The sequence below is a fragment of the Perissodus microlepis genome, chromosome 4, assembly GCF_051167445.1.
Source record: "Perissodus microlepis isolate ML-2025 ecotype Zambia chromosome 4, ASM5116744v1, whole genome shotgun sequence".
Taxonomy (NCBI): domain Eukaryota; kingdom Metazoa; phylum Chordata; class Actinopteri; order Cichliformes; family Cichlidae; genus Perissodus; species Perissodus microlepis.
Window position 1 is genome coordinate 21,219,776 of NC_140464.1, and position 20,139 is coordinate 21,239,914.

A 20,139-nucleotide genomic window follows, 5' to 3' on the forward strand; every position below is an offset into this window, starting at 1 on the left:
GTAATGCGAGCGAGAGTGATGACAGTGTCTCACACGGCAAATCCATACTTAAACATTTCTTGTGTACGTGTTTCTGTATGCATCTGTGGCTCCTTTTTTTTTTTTTTTTGCAAGGTTTTCCGAGTACAGGTGTCAACCTCATAGCAAACCACTTCTCGATGCAAGTCCGCTTTCTACCAACAACAACATAAGTGTGTGTGCGTGTGCACATGCAGCAGCATTAAAAACATTGCATTTCAAGAAATGGAGTATTGCAGAATCTATATTCTTTAGCTGGTACAGGTGTTGTATCTAAACAGAATATGAAAACCAAACATCTGAAAACAGTTCGAGAGAGACTAAGCACACCTTTAGAGAAGTAACAATCAGCACAGTCACAACAGCTCGCAGTATAAACACGTCATGAAATCTTTATGAAGATCAGAGTTATTCCAAAAGAAATACACAGATTTGCTAAACACTAAATCATCAGCATAGCTTCTTAAGCAGCATGTGCAAAAACCATTAATACTTTTAATGTTAGAAAAGGCCAAATGACACAATACTGTTTCTGAGCCAGGACAAAGGCAAATCCATTTCTTATCATTAAACCAATATCAGTTGCATGCAGTTGCCATGTCTTTATTAGAAACCCTTACAAATTAACACATTCCAGTAAAGACGCCAGACTGAAACTCCCTAAACCATACAGAAAGGATAAAATGAGTCAGTAAAAGCAGACTTTACTACAATCATAGCAGCAAAATTATATAAAGGGCAAGTGGTAAACCTGTATTATGTCTCAGATTTAATAGTAAACATAATAAATGTATTTAAAAACTTGATATAAAGTTGTATTTGCTTGATTTCTTTCCATCATTTTTATATTTTTATTCATCAATAAGTTGTTTGTTTTTTGTTTATGTAGTCATGTGTATCCCCACCTTAGTTCCCCAAACATGAGCATTTCTGCATATCTGCTCTATTATGCAAATTATGGGGCTTTTTATTCAGGTTGTCTATCACAGAGTCGGCTTTACTGCTGTCGTTGATTAAGACAATCAAGACGTCTTATTATTTGTAATGATAATTTTCTGATATTGCACAGGCGTGTATTTGTTTTTTTTACATTGTGTTTCTTAATCGCCTTAAAAAGATATTACTAATAAAATCGACTTCTTAGAATTACCACAGAAAGCGAGAGGGCTTAATAAATTCCACCGGGGTTGTTACCTTAGTATTGGTGAGCTGCGGCCTTTATAGTTTTATCATTTCATCTGTTGAGTCAGCTGCACTGTCGGTGCTTGGAAACCACGTTGATGTAAACCTGTGGCCTTATGGATGGAACAAACCAGTGTCTCAGCAATTTGTCTTTTTTTTCTCTTTGTTTTTTTTTTACTTGCTTTCAGTCAGTGTCACAGTTGTGCTGCAGTTTGCTTATGTTATTGTGTTGTGATTGTGTGAACAGGCTATAAGTGAAAGATGTCTCTTCACACCCGTCTTTTGGGAAGCCGGGCTGATGCCTCAAACACACTCGTGACAAATAGATGGCAATACAGCTATTGAAACCAAATGGCTCCCTTTAGCTTTTGCTTTCAAGTCTAATTCAGTGGTTGAAACCACGAATGTTTTGATGATTCCAAATGCCAGTCAGGAGTCTGTGGCAGATTAAGGTAAAGATAGCCTTTAACAGAGTCTTGATCATATCAGGTTTGACTTGATTTCCAGTAGTTTTATGCCTCTTGATTTTCTGTCATATATCTTACGTATGGTTTAAAAGATTTTCCTGTGTTTGCTTTGTCTTTAAAGCAAGGTGGTTGACTCAGAACACAACTTCTCAGAGTAATAATGCAGGGTGGAGGGTTTTTCCTGTATACGGGGGATTTAAACCTGCCACCTTCCACCCACAAAATTCTTTTTCTGACCATTAGGCTGCCTCCGCCTCCATTCACAACATTTTTTTTACTCACTCTTAAATTACACAGCATATATGTATTTTAGTATATGTATTCTCTGGAGGAATAAATCTGTGGTTGCATAGTCACACACACAGTTGAAGTGTGACTTTTTCATTCATGAACATTACCTAAAATGTAGGGTGTGTGGGTTGGATCCTTTATGTTTTCTTAATTAGCCCCCTAAGGGCTGACAAACTTTATTATATTGACCCTGTGCACGAGAAAATGCTAACTTCCTGGTTTGAGACCGGATGTGGGGTTGTACATTTCCGGTAGCTTTACTTTGCGGTCAATCGCTACTGCGAAGATATACTCCAAAATCATGTCCAAAACTCGAAAACGGAAAGATCGCGTTAAGTTACAAAGAGCAGAAGGTGGGAACACTCACCACTGTTGTGTCATAAAAAATCTAGTGATCAATTTTGACGTTTAAAGCGTTTAGATCGATCAGTTGTTTACATCACTCAACACAAGCAGAACTGCATTACTGCAGCAGAAGACACATCGTCCACATTCAGAAGCACATCTCTGTATAGTGACTGGTCTTATGATTTAAACAGGCAAATGTTCAGCATTCAAACTACAGGTGAAGAATAGTCAAACCAGATGTTTCCCTGTTATGTCGATATCAGCTAGTCAAGTACACACCTACACAGCATGTTAACGAACCGTGAAAAAAGCCACACAAAAAATGAATGATTGCTGGTAAGGGTTTCTATACATTAGTATGTACGAAGGGTATGTTGTGACTTACCTTCAAAATTACAGCGGTCCCTCGCTAATAACGCGGTTCACCTTTCACCTCGCTGTTTCGCAGATTTTTTTAGTGCAAGTTTGCACGTTTTTTTTTTTTACGTCACATTGTGTCCTGCGTCCTGATCGCTGCAGACGATCTCCTCCGTGACGTCTCTCCTGTACAGTACACAATCGCTGCATCGATCGCTAGCAGTGTGACTCTGAAGTGCAGTACTGTATGTTCACGATGTCCACCAAACGTTTTGCACCGTCAAAAAATAAAATTGGCTACTTGATTTCACCTATCGCTGGTTATTTTTAGAACATAACACCCGCGATGAGAAATATAACATTTGAATCCCTTTTCTCTTTTGCTCTGAGGCAAGTCAGACTATGATGATGTTCATCGACTTGTCGACTTGTCGATGAACATCATTTACAGATATATTGGGTAAATGCCCAAGACATCTATAGAAATGTAAATCGCCGCTCGATTCATTCATTTGCTTAACTTGTTTTGGACCGTAAACAGGGCGTGAATAGGACACCGGAAACAAAGCTCCCCACAGGAGTTTCCGCACCGGAAGTAGCATATGCTAACGTGCACATAGTCAATTGAACAATGGATAATGGAGGAAAAAGGCTTCCTGATTGGGCCACATTTTGTGTTGCAGAGTGGGAGAGTATATAATTGTGCTTTATTGTGGGGCCACAAATATTCAGTTGCGTGTGCATGGAGTTGTTTTAACCTTGATAAATATCTGCGCTCTACTATTGCCTTTAGAGTTCACGTGGGCTGTGTTTACATGGAGCTTAATGTTTATTATCCCTGTAAAGGTCCACACAGTAAAAATCCTTCTTATCACCTCAGCCATAAGAAATAAGACCAAACCCTTTGAAGGTTAAAGTGAACAATGTTCAATTGCATTCACAATTCATTTTTCGTGCTTCTCCGGTTTCCAGAATCCAGCGTCGAGTCTAAACTGGTCCTCCACAGAGGACCTTTTTCAGTACAAACTTTTCAAGTTCGCTGGAGAACATGTCATGTAGGTGTATTGATTTCGTAACCCTAACCAACGTAGAAAAAAATGAGTAAAACAAATTATTATACGTTTATGTAACTCAGAACTGATGTTATATGTTGATATTTATTTGGAAATGTGACCAGCTGTTGCTTGTGGGTAAGACGGCCTGTAACGAAACTGGAGTCACATGTTTTGCATTTTTCTCTTCTCACCTTGGTGAATAGGGGTATTGTTCATGCAGCCTACAACCAACTGGGAACACTTAAAAGCTGAAGAGAATACTGAAGTTAGGCAGCCATATGCTGTTTGATTTTGTTTAGAGTTTTTTTGGGTTTTTTTTGGCTGAACATCTCAAGTCATATCTTGCTTTTTTGCCCAAGGTGTCTCATTCTAATTACCTCAAAATCTGAATCAGAAAAGTAAGACAAGAACTGCTTTTGTGAAGACCTTTCTTCTTCTGGACTAATAGATCAAAGGTTCAAGTCTTTCATAGAAAAGTCCTTCTCTAACAGTTGTCTGTATTAATAAAAGTAATTTCAGTCTTATTAAGTTCAGTGATAAATGAATGGAGTCAATTTGTTTTCTTTTAAATGTCCTGCATGTTTTAAGCCCTTTTGACCAGGCAGGCTTTCCACTAGAAATTAGGTAGGCATGGGGGGTGGCACGGTTTTTCCCCCCGTTTATTCTGGGGATTGAGTGTGCAGAACTTCCCCTAGTTTCTCTGACCATTTGGTTGTCGGCATCCCTTGTGTTACCATCGAAAATTGATGACTGTATCTCCAGCTGTAGGTACTTTCACTGCTCACTGTTTCAGTAGGAACTGTTGAGTTCTTGGTAATCCCCATTGATCTTTAAATAGGCTGCATGTATGAATGAATGTGCAGCAAAAGCTTGCTGGCCCTGTGTAAGAAGCATATTGTTGTTAAATACCTAAATTTAAAGCCACTAGTTTTCTCAGATATGTGAATCTGAGTTGCTTTATGTTCATAGGATTAGTCATGTTGCACTGTAAAAGTAGATTAGTCAGAATACTTGAGAATTCAAATTAAGGAATAAAAATGAAACATAAATATCATCAAGTGGAAGGGAAGTGTGAGAGACTGCAAGAGAAATTCCTCATGGGGGTTGTACGTCAGTCTAATGTTACTGGTTTACATTTAGAGTCAGTCGAGGTGGGTGATAATTAGATCGAAACCAGTGGTGTCACATCAGATCATCAGTTCGGTATTTCGTGTTTACTTTACAGTAGGTTTTGTGGTAAATTGAAATGAAGAACTGGACATGTGGGCTTATTGTGTCTTGATGTATTTTCCAGGCGTGGGAGCAGAGCTTCTTCACTGTCCTTTAAAGCACTCTGTGTGTTTTGACTGTGTGTGTTTGTGTGCGTCAACTCACTGCCACTGTCTGCCCATCAAATCCGAGGTCATTTATAAGCTTTATATATAATGGAATAACACGGTAACAGCTCTCTTCTGGCCATGAAACTGCTTGTCAGTCAGATGTCTGATTTACTTTTGCAAATGGGGTACTGAGTGCAGTGCTAAATAAAGTTCTAGTTTTAAAGTGCTTTTAATAAAGGGCAGAGGTGCTCCGAAAGTGCTGTACAAGTTACCACAATACAAATGATACTTGTAGGGAAGCCCTCTTCCTTACACTGAGTATAAAAAGGGCCATAATTCCTAAACACTTCATGCAATGCTTTTGTTAAACTCCTTAAATTAAAGATGAAAGTCTGGACTTGAATTGCATCTTGATTCATTGATACTTAAGGACCTATACAGTATGCAATATGCATTTAATAATACATATGAAATATTATAACTATTGCTATTGCTAAATATTGTACGCTGTCTGGCACACTTTCTGGAAACACCTTTTTATTTTTTAAGTGGCCAAACTGTCTTGTTTTAAATGTCCTCCATATTTTAAGACCTTTTCACCCGGCAAGCTTTCCAAAAGAAATTAGGTAGACGTGGGGGGTGGCACGGTTATTTCCCACTACTCTGGGGACTCTGGTGAATAAACAGTCCCATGCATGTGGTGTGTGGACTACCTGGGGTGTTCACCTCAGTCCCCGAGAGCCTCATTACCTCTTGGAAAAGTTTTCCCATGGTAATCCAACTATTATTGGCTATGACATTACTATGACTGTATTTAAACACTTGGATTACTGACATTAGATCTCACCTGCCTCGATACCTGTCCAACAATTATTGTCATGTGCTTTGCTACTGCGTTGCATTGTGTAATCGTGTCCAGTTGGCATGTCCAGTACTGCAATGTTCTCACTTTTCGTGAGAACATTGAGCGCGTGCTCTACTGAGCATGAAAAAACTTCCTGAACACCTGCGATCAGCTAAAACTTCATTTTTGCTGATCTCAGTCATTTAAATCGAGGGTAGCAAGTTTATTATTTGAAGTGGCTTATCAATAAATCATGTCTGTATCCTCCTCTTAAACTTTTGTTTGATTATATTTCTAGTGGGTAGCTTCCCATGCACATTGCAGAGTAAAGCAGCTGTCCTGGGGCCATAACATACAGGACTGGGTCCTCTCACAGTGTTTGACATTGCATCTACCAAGGCTGTAGTGGAAACAACCTGGACTGGTGGTGACATAGTAAACACATCTATTGTAAACACTAGCGTGGCAGATGTAAATAACTAGACGTCTTTGAACATGGAAACAAGTCTAGTCGAGGTTGCTTTTTGCTTGTGATTTTTATCAAAGTTTAATTTATATCATAACCTATATACATATGTTTGTCATTTTTTCCTCTTTCTATCCTGCTGTAAGGCCCTCCAGTGCTACACAAATACATTTGACATGAGTCAGTACATACCAAGATTTGAGACATAACAAATGTTTGAACTGTCTCTACAGACATGTCATGACATTGACTGGTGTGTGTGAAACGCCTCAGAGCTAACTTGAAACACTTTGGCAGAAGTAAATAGTCCTTTATTTAATAATATACATATTATTAATACGCTGTTCTGGGCTCGAACTCCAAATGCCATATTAAATATGTTGTAAACAGTTTAAAAAATGGATTACAATTTTTATATATGTTTTAAAAAAAAAAAAAAAGATCTAAAAAAACATTTAAAAAAAAAACATTGATGTTTATGTTTGTGATCCCTTTTTCAGATAACAGTGACCTGATAGCCTGTATGGTGGTCAGTAAAGATGGGGGACAGGCCCAGAGATTCCTCGCTGTAGATGTGTACCAGATGAGTCTGGTGGAACCAGAAAGCAAACGCCTTGGATGGGGTGTCGTCAAATTTGCCGGTCTCTTGCAAGTAAGGAAAAAAAAAGTGTACGCGTTTGTTGTTTTTGTTTTGTTTTTTCAGTTGAAATTAAATGTTGAGTGAAAACCATGAATTTTTTTCTGCAATATTGTAGTCATTACTTGTTCATATTGATTTATCTCTTTTTTGTTCTCCAGTGTAATTCTGCTCTTTTGTTCTCTAGCACAGGATGTTTCGTATTGCTGTCTTGTTGCGTTCTCATTACTCAGGCATTTTCTTTGTATACTCAGTTCATTGTGTCCTTTTTACAGGAGACATGTAAAGCTCTTAGTGATGCCTTGAGGGTTTGTGCAGTTGCAGTTCACCCATTTCAGTGAAAATGCTTAGTCATGCTGAGTACGAATTTTGTTCCGCATACTATTGCCAGCAGGTAACTCTTCAGCAGCCGAAGTGAAAGACTCGTATACGCTTCCTGTCCTCTGAAAATAACCATAATTCCAATTACAAAGAAACCGTGTCCTAAAGAAAATAGTGATTTTATACTAGTGGCTTTAACTTGTCATGAAATGTTTTGAAGCATTTTAGTAAAATGAGAATGCTAAACTGAATGTACAGTTTGCTTGCAGGCATGAAAGGAACACAGATGACGCAAGCACCAGCATGACTCAGCTTATTCATTACACCTGGAAATTCCCAAGGTTTACGCCCGTATATTGTCTTTTGATTATTTTAGCATGCTGCAGCCTCATGTGCTTTAACAGAAAGCACAGAAAGAGTCAAATACCTGTCTCACCTCTTATTATTTAATTTTTTTTATCCTTTTTAACAGGTAAAAGTGTTACGGTTAATAGTACGCTCTCCATCTTCAAATCCATCAGCACTGGCGTATACCTGAGGGCTGTGTTAGCTCACCTACTATACTTTAGAGATGGCACGATACCACTTTTTAATGTCCGATACCGATTTGGATATCTGCCGATACCGATATGAATCCGATATAGCGTATTTTGTAATCAATAAAACTGTTTTTTATAAATATCTTGCAGCATTTTGTATAAGTTCATACTCAAGTTTTAAAAAACAAGAGACTGAAGCTATTCTGTTATACCTGTATGCAAAAAATGCACTCCCCCCAAAACATTTTATAGTTCAGCAACACTGATCAATCTAATAAATTTAAACCTACACCATCCTCCCTATTCTGGTATTTTAAAGAGTACTTACCTACCTAACAAATAGGGTTGCCAACTCCCAGCAAAAATATTAGGGAACCACCCCCCCTCCCTTAATCGATGTAATCAACTTTAATTTAATGCAAGTGTAAAACAAATGCACAGAAATCAATAATTTTTCTAAATAGATTCAACATCTTTCTTTAACTGCAGACTGCACAGATGGTACCTTCCCAAAGGAAGAAGTACTATAGCTTACTAGGGTCTATATATGACTTAGTAGTTACTATATACAATAATGGATTTCTATACATTTGATCAGATGAACACTTTTGTTGTAAGATTCAGATAATTATTTATTCAAAGTTTTTAAATGACATAAAGAAAAGTATTTCTCTGTGCCCACCTCTCCCTGTTAATGCCCTACATGGCCCCCGACAAAACTTTGCTAGATCCGCCCCTGCACAGTTACCAGCTGTCAGCTACACAGAAAAGGATCCTGGTGTTATTTGTCTCTCAGAAACAGTTCATAACTTCCCTTCAACTCATTCCTGTCACCTAAAAGGTAAACCTGTTTCTCCATCACCTGTTCAGCTCTGATGATGTAGTAAGGACATCTCCTGGTTTCCATCTTCATGTTTCACTCTCACCACATATCCAAACCAAGGTCATGACCAGCAGCTTTTACAGCCTGGCTCCAGCAAACCTCAGCTGATACTAGAAAGTAATATTAAATACATTCTAACAACAGCTTTTCACGCTTAAACGCGCTGCTGTTGTTTATCCGCTGGTCTCCTCTTTCTAGCGCAAAGTGGGCGATAAACAAACAAGAAAGACGGGACTTGCGGCAGAAAAGCCGATCAGCTGATCATTGATCAGTTTCATGTTTGAAGTAATAACAGGAGAGGGAGGGGAGTGAATGAGAGAAGTAGATGCAACTGCGCAGCAAAGACAGAATAACTCCAGCTTTGTGTCTACTTTTTAATTCTAGCTGAAGTACGGGACAAATCGCTTCCTCAGTATGGAACTCTGATGGCCAGTCCAGCTGTGGCTCAATATATCAGTTGTTAAGCTTAACGTGGAAATACTATGCAAACATTCAGGGATGAACTTACACACTTGCTTTACTTCTCTGGGATAGTTTTCGCCGAGATGAAATGCCGCGGTTAGGAAGCATGTAGCAGCTCCAAATGCTCCAACAGACCGCCGACAGGTCTCGCAGACAACAGCCGCTCTATCACGTGACACAAACTGCTCCGATGCGCCGAGCTGGGTTACGCCAAGTAGCGCGTTTTGTGAGGTGATTTTGTGATACTTCGGATCGGATTACATTTTTTATTTCTCTCCGATATCCGATCCAGTAATTTAGGTCAGTATCGGACCGATACCGATACGTAATATCGGATCGGTCCATCTCTACTATACTTACTTACTATACAAATAGATGTCCTAGCAATAACCAAGGTAACTTAATTGTTACATTTTTGGATGACACTGCCACACTTAGCCACACTATACAGAAACACAGATCCCTAAGTGTACTTCACTAAGGTACACAATTTTGTCTGCTGGTGTGATGATTTCCATCCGGTCATCAACGGGTAGCCACACAGCAGCACAAATTCAAACACACAGAACCGTAAACTGACACATAATCAGCCCTACTGTCAGACATTCATTCCAACATACACACAAATAGCCATAAACTATGGCCCAAAAATGAAGAAATTAAAGGAATGCTAACCTATAAAAATGTAATTTAAAACAAAACTAATTAATTTTGTCATATAGGGGTTTTTGGCATTCACATCGATTACTACTTTATTTCTGGTAAGGTATGGCATACCATTATGGCATGGCACTGTTTCTGTCCAGGGAAAATCAAAGCTGGCGCATCTGGTGCGGTCTGCCATGAAGGTGATGGGAGGACTGAAGACCTCCCCCTCCAGTCCATTTATGAGCTGTCTGTAATCAGAGAGGCACAGAGGATTTTATCAGGCCCGTTGAATATTCCCAACCTGAATATGAGCTGTTGCCTTCTGGCAGAAGATCTCTAAAAAGCGTGCTGAATCGCTTCAAAAATGCATTTGCCCAAGATATGTTGAACTTTTGAATAAGAGTTTAAAACATATCTGCAGGATGGGTTTTGTGGCGTGTTTGTTGTTACTATGTTGAGTGGTTTGACATTACAGATGGATTTATTTCTGTTTCAGTGTTTATTGACTCTTTGTGAAGTCAGCTTTTGTTGTCCCTCTGGGGACACTAAAATGCAGATCTATTTCACACAATTTGATCCATCTTATCTTGCATTTTTTGTCCTCTTTCAACAGGACATGCAGGTGTCCGGCGTTGAGGACGACAGCAGAGCGTTAAACATCGTCATTCATAAGCCCAGCTCCAACCCCCACGCCAAGCCCCTGCCCATTCTGCAGGCCAACTTCATCTTTGCAGACCACATTCGCTGCATCATCGCCAAACAGAGGCTAGCCAAAGGCCGTATCCAGGCCCGGCGGATGAAGATGCAAAGGATTGCCGGTTAGAAAACACACAGAGAAAAACCACCTTTTAAGTCTTTTGTTTTTACCCAAAATTACACTTTTCTCGTTAAGCTAGTGGCTTGTTTTCGCTGAGACTGAAAGTCTTCCAGAAACTGCTGTGAAACTGTTCAGTACAGCAACTTTTACAAGAAAACACACTTTATTTAAAACAGAAAGTTGCTGCTTTCTGGTGAACATGGTAAAACGGCCAACAGAAACTTAAAAAACAGAAGTAACCTACAGTGAGAATTTAACAGTGAAAAATTAAATCAGTAATCCAGAACTGAAGCAAACATTAGGAAGGCTTCACAGCCTCAACAAAATGCTAAAATTCAATTTAAGCAAAATATAAATTGAGACATTTATTTAGTTAGTTAGTTAGTTAGTTATTAAAAGACATTTCAATTTACTAAATTTTGTGTTTGGGAAACTTCAGTCCAAGAGAAGTGAAAGTTCATCTCTTTGTTAACTGACGTAGTGTAGGTCATTTCCCTGAATTAGCTTCTGGCTTTCTTCTAAGTTCTAAAAGTGATTTCTTCCCCTTTTTTAAAAAGCTGTCAGTCGTATGTCTGTTTTCTTTTTGTGGCGCTCTGATGATCTCAAAGTCATTTCTTACATTGCTATAATAAGCCTGCTGTTATGCCAGGATATGTTTGACCATTTTCTGGCTAAAGTGGTGGGTGTTTCCTTTAACACAAAAATTACTAAAAAGTCCTTTGGCAAATAAGGATGGATTTACCCGTCAGTCCCTTGTACTTCCCCCCCCTGAAGTCCAGATTCTTTAGAATTACACAAAACTCATAACAATATAAAATCTTGCTAATGCAGCAAAGTTGAGGAGGATGTGATCCTCACCAAAATAGCAGTGTGGTCACAACAACAGTGTCAGATTGACTCATTGCCGATATAATTGTGCATACAAAAACATTTCTTGCTTAAATAAAATTTACTGTACTGTACAGAAAGCCGTCACTCATGACTTTGTTTTGCTTCCATGGAGCCAGACTTCCGCTTTTAATTTTACAGAAGTCTTGAGCAACAGTTCTCCAGGCTTGCTGAATGTATTTTTTTTCTTTTATCCAAACCCTTGGAATACCTGAGTATGGTATGTAATGTGCCCTTTAAAAAGCCTCATCAGAAATGATGTCAGTGGAAAGATAGAAGAAGCCAAGAACCAAGAAGCCATTCTTAAGGAAGGGAAACTGGGAGAAAAGGCTGAGTTGTGCCTAATTACACAAGAATTGCACTGAAAGTCAGTGGCAACAGGTCTGATGGAGTGATGAATCCAAATTTGAACAATTGTACCACCATGCAATACCATCTGAAAAGCTTCTGCCTGGCATCAGCTGCATTTTTTCCTTGTATCCTTTATACTATTTCCATGTATGTTTGCATGTTATGGCGTCTTTGCACTGACTTTGCAAATTATAAAAAGGAGTGGTTCAAGATTCTTGTGCAATACTGTCATTGTATTAAAGACAAGTGGGTATTTTGTGTCCTGGAGTTTGCACTAGATCCTTAACTGTAACATGAACCTGTCCCACAGGTCAGTGCTACACTTTCACTTTTTCCTTCTCTCTTTAGCTTTGTTGGACCTGCCTGTGCAGCCCAGTGCAACAGAGGTGTTGGGTTTCGCTCAGACTGCAAACACTTCAGCCAGTGGCCTGCCTTTCCGGTTCTACGAGCAGTCTAGGCGGGCACCAAATGATCCCACGGCAAATAGATCAGTTTTTGCCTCTGTCGATAAAGTACCAGGTAACACACAGATGCACGTACCGTCTCAGCTTTTATCTCAGACCAGCTGTTTATAGCGTCTGACCCAGTGGTACTATGGTTTTGTTATTGCTTTTATTTCTTTAGTGTTGGGGTTGAACATTAGATAAGTGTTAGATGATTAGATGCTTTGAATAGAAAAGGGATTCTTCAAAACTGAACTGAAAAGTCCCTTCATATTACTTGCATTTTAAAAATTCTTGCATTTGTTCATCCTTTACAGGGCGCTCATCGAAATACTTTGACATTTTTATGTTACAAATGAAGGTCAATTAAGTTAATATACACTGTTTACATGTTAAATGTACAAGAAAACACATAGAAATGTTTATTTTAACTTCCTTAACTGACATGTCTGCTTGTCACAAATATATCACACACATCAAAGTACAGTCCTGCCCAGTGACTTAACTTCTTCATGGTTCTTAGTGAGGCTGTAATGTGACACAACTGAAGGTTCAAGAGAAATCAAACCCAGCTGAGATATTTATACTCGTATTCAGAGCGTTAAGATCGCTCCAACTCTAAAACTGAGTATGTGTGTACTCTCAAACACAGGATGTTCTATTCTGTAGCACAGAAGTTGTTCCCTTGGGTATTGTTGGGATTTCTGCTATAATAAACCTGAATTGAATTGCAGTTCCCTTATTCCATAAAGAAGCCGAGCAGACGGCTTTAAAGAAAAAGAGTGTCCACTTTGAAGTCTATACTGAGCCCACTTTGAACAAAACATTAACAGTGAAGTGTAGATCTACTGAAAAATACTGAGATCTAAATTGTAAATATAGAACACAAAGTCAATCTTAACTAAATAAATCATACATATTGAATTACTAAATCAACTTTAGCAGACAAGATACCAGTGCAGGCAATGTAAGTGCAATAAAAGGTGTTATAAGCTCATAAAACTAAACATAATGACACTGTTCACTATTCGTGGCTTGGAAATGTCTAAATGTGTTGAATTTCTCATTGTATAATAGTACACAATCCTGTGGCAACATCCAGTTTACTGGGATTTACTTATTGAGCGCTACATTATGATGTGCGATATCTTTTTTTTTTTTGTAATACCCAAAGTATGGCTTACTACATGCATCTGGTGTACATCTAAAAATAGACTTTCCAGTTTTAGTTGAACGTGTCAAACGAGCAAATGTGGCGCCACCGTTTTCATTCCAAAATTTCACTCATTTCAAGAAATCCTACACAAACAACACATATCTGAACATTTAGGGCAACTACTCAACCACATAATGTGTGAGTTTCATCAACCCACCACTGTTAGTTTCAGTATTATGACCACAGATGAAAGAGTGGGCAGGGGCGAAAAACTGAATTTCCCAAATTCCAAAAGAACTGTGAAGTCGAAATGCTGTGGGTTACTGCTGATTGGTTAGAAACAATGATGTCACTATCTGTTACATAGCCTGATCTATGCTGATTGGCTTAGAGAAATCCATGTGGTTCTAAAACCTAACAGTGATGTGGCAAGGCCTATTTTGAGATCTTGTGAAGTTCCCTGTATATGGTTCCTCACTCGATAAAGCAGTGAATACTGTTCATACTGTTGTGCTTTACTTCGGTCGCTCCGTCTGTCCCTGTAATATAATCCCTGTGAGTAAGTCCCACTGAGTACACTAATATAATCCCTTTTCAATGGATTTCCGTGAGTTATATCACTGTACTCACTGTATCTTCAGCTCCTGAATACGACTCTTTTGTCCTCCTTAGCAGGAGAATCTCCTCTGGAGTTACAAGGCACCCAATTAGTAATTTTATTTTTCCAGAGGGCAACACGTGGGGTAGATTAAGAAGCCTGTTCTTAAATCTTGACACGGTATCATTACCTCAGCTGAAACAGTTTAGAGCTTGAATTAATACGACTGCATGCCCTTACCATGTCAGTCCAGTGTGTGTAGTGTGTAAGCAGGTATAAAGGGCTAGTGTTACCAAATCTGTATCTGCCAAATATTAAATATGCTCACAACTGCTACTTCTGTTGCTGTGTTGTGGTGGTGAATAATGTCCTGAAAGTGTCGCAGTGAAATCATAGTTTCATCGTTTTTTGCAGTGAAATAGTGTAACGAATAGCACTGAACATCCTGAGGTACGACCGCAGGGTTTTCATTCAGGTACAGGTCTGACTGACCATCAGATTTTACTCAGTTCACCCTCTTATCCAAATGGAGTCTCGTGCAAGATAATGAAGCTTCCCTCCACAGTAACTTCGAGGTCACTGTGACCTTGACTTTATTATTTATTTGTTCACTAAATTCTAATTAGTTCATCCTTGCAAGTAAAAGTTGGTGTCACACTTGAAGAAATTCTCTTCAGATGTTCAAGAGATTCCACATTTAAAAGGAGACAGACAGACATCCAAAAACATATCGGCTTTGTCCACAGGTGTCCCAGTGGGTACGTAAAAGTTATCATGACATCAGTAAATGCTTGTGATACGCTGACCCTTATGCTAATATTTAACAGCCATGGGCTTCTAAGAAACTGAGCGAGGAATATGTAGGTTAAGCAAAATAACATCTGGATGAGCTGGATTCATTGTGGAAATATGTAGCATGCAGATGAAGTTAAAATCAAGCCTTTTCTAGCTCAAGAACAGACACTGTTTCTTGGGAAATGTTTGCAAGCTGTGGGATCTGCCCAAGCGTAGAGGTTTCTAAATTCTACCCAAGCTTTTTTACGAGCCACATTAATTAGTTTATTTTGTAGAATATTGGACTAAAAACGCCTCTTTTTATGTGTGTTTGTAGCAGAGAACACTTAAGAGACCGTTTGAGTTGCTAATGGCAAGGGTAAACAGAGTCTGTCTGTTGCACTCATTCCAGGGTTTGCAGTGGCTCATTGCGTGCCCCAGCACACTCCCTCACCCCTCTCCTCACCCTCACCTCCCTCCAGTGGAAGCGGGAGCACGGGGCGATGCGACTCTGTTACTGCAAGCACGACATCAGCTCAGAGTCCTGCAGGTAACGCTCACACGGACGCACACAAACCACCACAGCTCCTGCAGGCGTAAGCATGAAGACAAACTTATATTACACATGCTCTGAATTTAAATAAAACATTTAAGTGACAAAGGAACTCCTTTGCAAATTATTGTAGCACGCCAGTGTGCTGAGCAACTATATTTGTGTTACAATGCATGCACACACACCTCCTTGACATATGGAGAGTTTTGGGTGTAACTATAATACAACTACATACACAAACCTCCAAAACCACAGTAGCTGGCAGTGGTGTTTCACTGTGTCGTATAGATGCCTATGTGTGGTCGACGTGACAATGTAAATAATCATATTGGCTCCCTCCCACATCAGTTAAATAGTTACAACACAGCACTGTTCCCTTGCAGATTCAGTAGATTCCTGCTACATGAAGCAGCTGTTGTTGTGGATTGGTGCCGAATAAATAAAATTGACTAACAGCCATTTTCTTGCTCATGAGTCCACTGTTATGTCTTTCCAAGCAATAGTCAAGCTTGCAAAGCAACGTTGGCATGACAACCTGTGCGTCAGAAAAGAGGTGCTCCAGCATGGCCATCTTCTGAATGTGCAGGGAGACAGTCTTTGAATGGTGAATAAGATAAAAGAGAAAACAGTGAGGCTTATCAGCTGTTTAAGGGACTTTACACAGAAGATTATAAAAAGCTATAATCTGCGTGTGCACCCTCTACACAGAGACATGTCTGATGATATACTGATCATTTTTGGGGTTTAGTAGTTACACAATAACACTGTTATATGTAAGGGCCCATGATTGAACCACCAACCACATGATAAACTGGGAATCATTGAATTGAATACCAAAGCAGGTAAAGGCTGCTCTGATCGGATTCACTGATGGGATTGATAACAGTAGAACAGCGATGCTTGTGATGCAGGAGTTGAATAGATGAAACTGTTTTGTTTTTGTTTTTTTAAAGACAAATGTGGGTGGAGATGGAGCAGGCTAGACCAAATGTTTCCAAATCATGCAAACATACTCGTCTAGTTTATTTTATTGCTCTAAAACAGCTTTTCTGTTGTTGTTTACTCTTGTGAAACATACCTCACACTCTTACGATGTAAGTATGCCTACATCGTAGTTTATAGTATACAGTCAGGGCTGGGTTTTTGTTAGTATTGCTCCTGTTGCCACAGCTACTAAAATCAGATTGTGCAGTGGTTCCATGATGGAGGACATTTAGGCTCTAAGAGGCTTAGAAAATAGTCTTAACCTTGTCAGCGGGGACTGGCAGATTCTTTACAGTGTAAACAGAGCGCTTTGTGTGCCTCAATTTCCAGTTGATGCAAATCCTCAGTGGTCTCAGGTTCCTATTGGCTGTGTATATTTAAAATTCTAAAGGTTTCAGAAACCTTTAGAATTGGAAAATACTGAATTTTGCCAAAATGGAATATGGTACAGTTGTACACATTTAACCAACAAGTGAAAGATCCCTGGTTTGATCCCAGGAGGAAACACAGATTCATTTGGGGTTTTATCAGGAAGGGCACTAGTGTGAAAATCTGCCAAATCTAACGTGCAGAGTTAGCGGTGGTTCTGACACCCTGTGAATAAGGGAGCACTGAAAGGTTTTTGTCTGTTATGCAAAGACTTCCGATATGAACTTTCTTTAAATTGACCTTGATACACTCACCCTGTGCCTCTGTATTTTTATCTGTTTTCTTTAATTAGAAGCTGCTCTTTTTACCCACAGTCCCCTGTGTGGACTGTGCTACAAGCTACATCATTTCCCACCCCAGTGCTAATCCGTAGAAATGTCTGCCTCTGAGTTTAGCTCCCTCACTGTCTTCTCTATTGCTCTCCTAGATGACGGTATACTTTTGGAGCACACTCCGCCCTCGTCCTCAGGCGGAGAAAGTGAAGGAGGAGGTGGAGAAGTAACATTAGTCTCCTCTGCTCCCTCAACCCCAGCTCCAGCTCCGGCCCTGGCCCCGAGCCTCACCCCAGCCTCCCAGCCCACTATCTCACTCCTTACCGACAACAGCGCAGACACCCTGAGCGTCGAGTCGCTCACCCTGCTGCCGCCTGCCGACCCACCTCGCCTGCACCTGTGCACCGGCCACGTCACAGCAGCTCAGTCCCTACAGAGACCAGATGCCTCTATCGCAGAGGAGGAGGAGGAGGGGGACGACGAGTTGGTTAGGAAAGACGAGGAGGACGGCTCGCCGATAGATGAGACTGAAACAGATGCAACGGTAAAAGAGGAAACCACTGAGACGACTGAGACGGTCACACCCACAGATGAGGTTCCAGAGAGAACAGATGAAATACAAGGTGAAGGCACACCTAAAGAGCTCAATGGGGACCTCGAGCAAGAAAGAGAAGGCGTGACAGCTGCAGAGTCTGATAATGCAGAGTTAGACACTGAAACACCAGACTCACCTGAGCTGGATTAAGGAACATGCAGTACTCGTGCAGTCACCAGTGTGATAGATAATATACCAAGCTCATGATGGACACTGTAGGTTAGAAAGTGATGTGAATAGTCCAAGAGGCTTTCGGAGGCATCTCAACATTTTGTATTTGCACATGAAGAAAGACTCAAAACAGACACTGGTCAACGAGGGCTCAAAGCACATTTGGCTTTCCGTGCTTTCTAAGCTCGTGTTTTTCTCTTCTTTTTCTTCTTTTTTTGGCACGTGTGTCGAGGCGCGCAACCAGCAACGTTTTTTACTCATTCTGATTGTGTATGAGCTCAAACACATACCACACGCTACTGCTGCGAGCTGCACTTTTCGAAGACCTATTTTTGTGTCATATTTTCACATACCGGGTCACCACATGCATTTCGGTGGTGTTCACGACTATGCTAAACACAGAACACCACTGCAAGTCAGATGGGTTAGCAGTTTCTGTCACCCTGCAACTGCTGCTGGGTTGGGTGGGGTGTGTTTGTAGGTTTTACATATTTTTCCATTTAGTGAGCAGTGCATTTAAAAATTTATCAAGTCATCTCTAGCATAAGCTAGGCGGGAGCAGGTCTCAAATTGTAAATGTTCACCATCTCATCTAATTCATAAAGCTGAATAACCAATCAGTGCCATGACTAACCAAAAGAATTAATGGGAAATCTGATCGGGATCGCTCAAGGGCTGTAAAATAACTGGAATAGTACTGCTCAAGTCTGTTCATTCAGTTATTCATTCACTCTGAGAGTCTGTAGGGACACAGGTTGCTAACTGAGAAGCTATTTATTGTTTATTTTAGAAAAGTAAAAGTTGGTTTGTTGAATTAAACTCACAAGTTAATGTTAGTGATGTTGGATGTTCAAGTCTGCACAAAACAACACTTGGGTTGAATGTATCTGCTGGTTTCCTCCTGACACGCTAACGTGAGCTCATTCTCCATGGATCTGGCTTTTACTAGATGAATGCTTTCACACCTTAATTTGAAAAAGAGGGTTATTTTTAAAAAGAGCTTACTGCCTCCAAAAATTTCTAAAACACAGTGTTTGGATTTTTTCATTATTCTTGTGGCATTACAGATAAATTTTTTCAGGAACAAGTCACAGCTCTCACATGAGTGTCACGGGGGGAAACCCTCACATGCTCCTCTTCTTTTTCCTTTTTCTTTTAATCAGATGAATGAAGCTTTACTACTGCAATAATCTTAAGAGCTAACCAACGAGGGGAGAAATGAATGTAATGGGTAACCTGTCTCTCCAAACAGCAGTGTTTGATCAATTTGAATGAAACTGGTGTGTTTTAACTTGAATTTGTGACTTGATTTGTAAATTATAGGATTAAAGCACATTCTTCAGTCCATCTATTCCCATAATTTCCTGCCATTCACCTCCTCCTCGCTCACACACCATCTTTTTCTGTGCCATCCTCACGCAGCTGAAGTCTTAATGCTCGGAACATTCTTATTTTTTTAACTGTACAGTCCTCAACAAGTTTCTAAAATGAGAACTTCGGAGCAATACGGTCTCTTATTATTTCCATCTTGCTACTGTAAATAGCAGCCGAATGATAGTGAAGTTCACGGACATGCTGAAGAGGCTTGGCACAGTTTGGAGAGTTGATAAGAGGCTTTGTAGGGAGCATATTTTCATGTTCCCTGCAGCCACTACCAATCTCTACCACAACATGCAGTCACAAGCTTCCATAAGTCTCTGATTGTAGAGTGTGCGTGCGTGTGTGTGCGTGCGTGCGTGTGTGTGTGTGCGTGCGTGTCTGTGTGCATGTCTGTGTGTGTGAGAGAGACAAGTTTGTTTGCTCTGTAAATGCTATGAGCTTTTAAACCTGTAATTATTGTTAATGAACTGAAACAGATGACTAAATAAAGAAATGCAATAAATTATTCTACTTAACTACAGTGACACTGCAGTGTGAACCTTATTATTATCTCTGCCAAGGAGATTATGTAGCTGACTGACTCACGAGTCAGGGAAAAGGTGGCGGGATGGGCAAGCCGCAGGCTGTATATAAAAGATGTGCATTATCCAATGGTTTGTAAAGCCAGAGGTTATGAGAAGCTGGATTTATACTTATCACCTAAAGCTAGCTAGCTTTTTAGGTCAACAGATACTGCAAATTAGGCTTAAATGGTGTAAAACAGTACAGAGTACAACCTTTTACAATTAAACACACAGTTGTTGGGATTTTCCCTGCGCACTCAAGCAGGAGGCCCTGGTTATACTTGAGAAACCTTATCTTATCAGGCCTGGGCATGCCGGAGAAAGAGGT

The 20,139-nt window shown here is 39.9% G+C and overlaps 1 protein-coding gene across 3 annotated transcripts in view; it reads left to right on the forward strand.

Moving 5' to 3' along the window:
* Window positions 1–19,768, forward strand: part of clec16a (C-type lectin domain containing 16A) — a 58,193-nt gene extending 38,425 nt beyond the window's left edge. For 2 of the 3 annotated variants that reach the window (XM_084926429.1, XM_084926430.1), the window contains exons 19-23: window positions 6,848–6,999; window positions 10,451–10,655; window positions 12,242–12,412; window positions 15,277–15,414; window positions 17,258–19,768. In XM_084926429.1, coding sequence (XP_084782555.1) covers window positions 6,848–6,999; window positions 10,451–10,655; window positions 12,242–12,412; window positions 15,277–15,414; window positions 17,258–17,847 — 1,256 coding nt within the window. In that variant the 3' untranslated portion in view covers window positions 17,848–19,768. The remainder of the gene's footprint in view (window positions 1–6,847; window positions 7,000–10,450; window positions 10,656–12,241; window positions 12,413–15,276; window positions 15,415–17,257) is intronic. The other variant, XM_084926431.1, reaches the window with a different exon arrangement.
* Window positions 19,769–20,139: the final 371 nt, after the last annotated feature.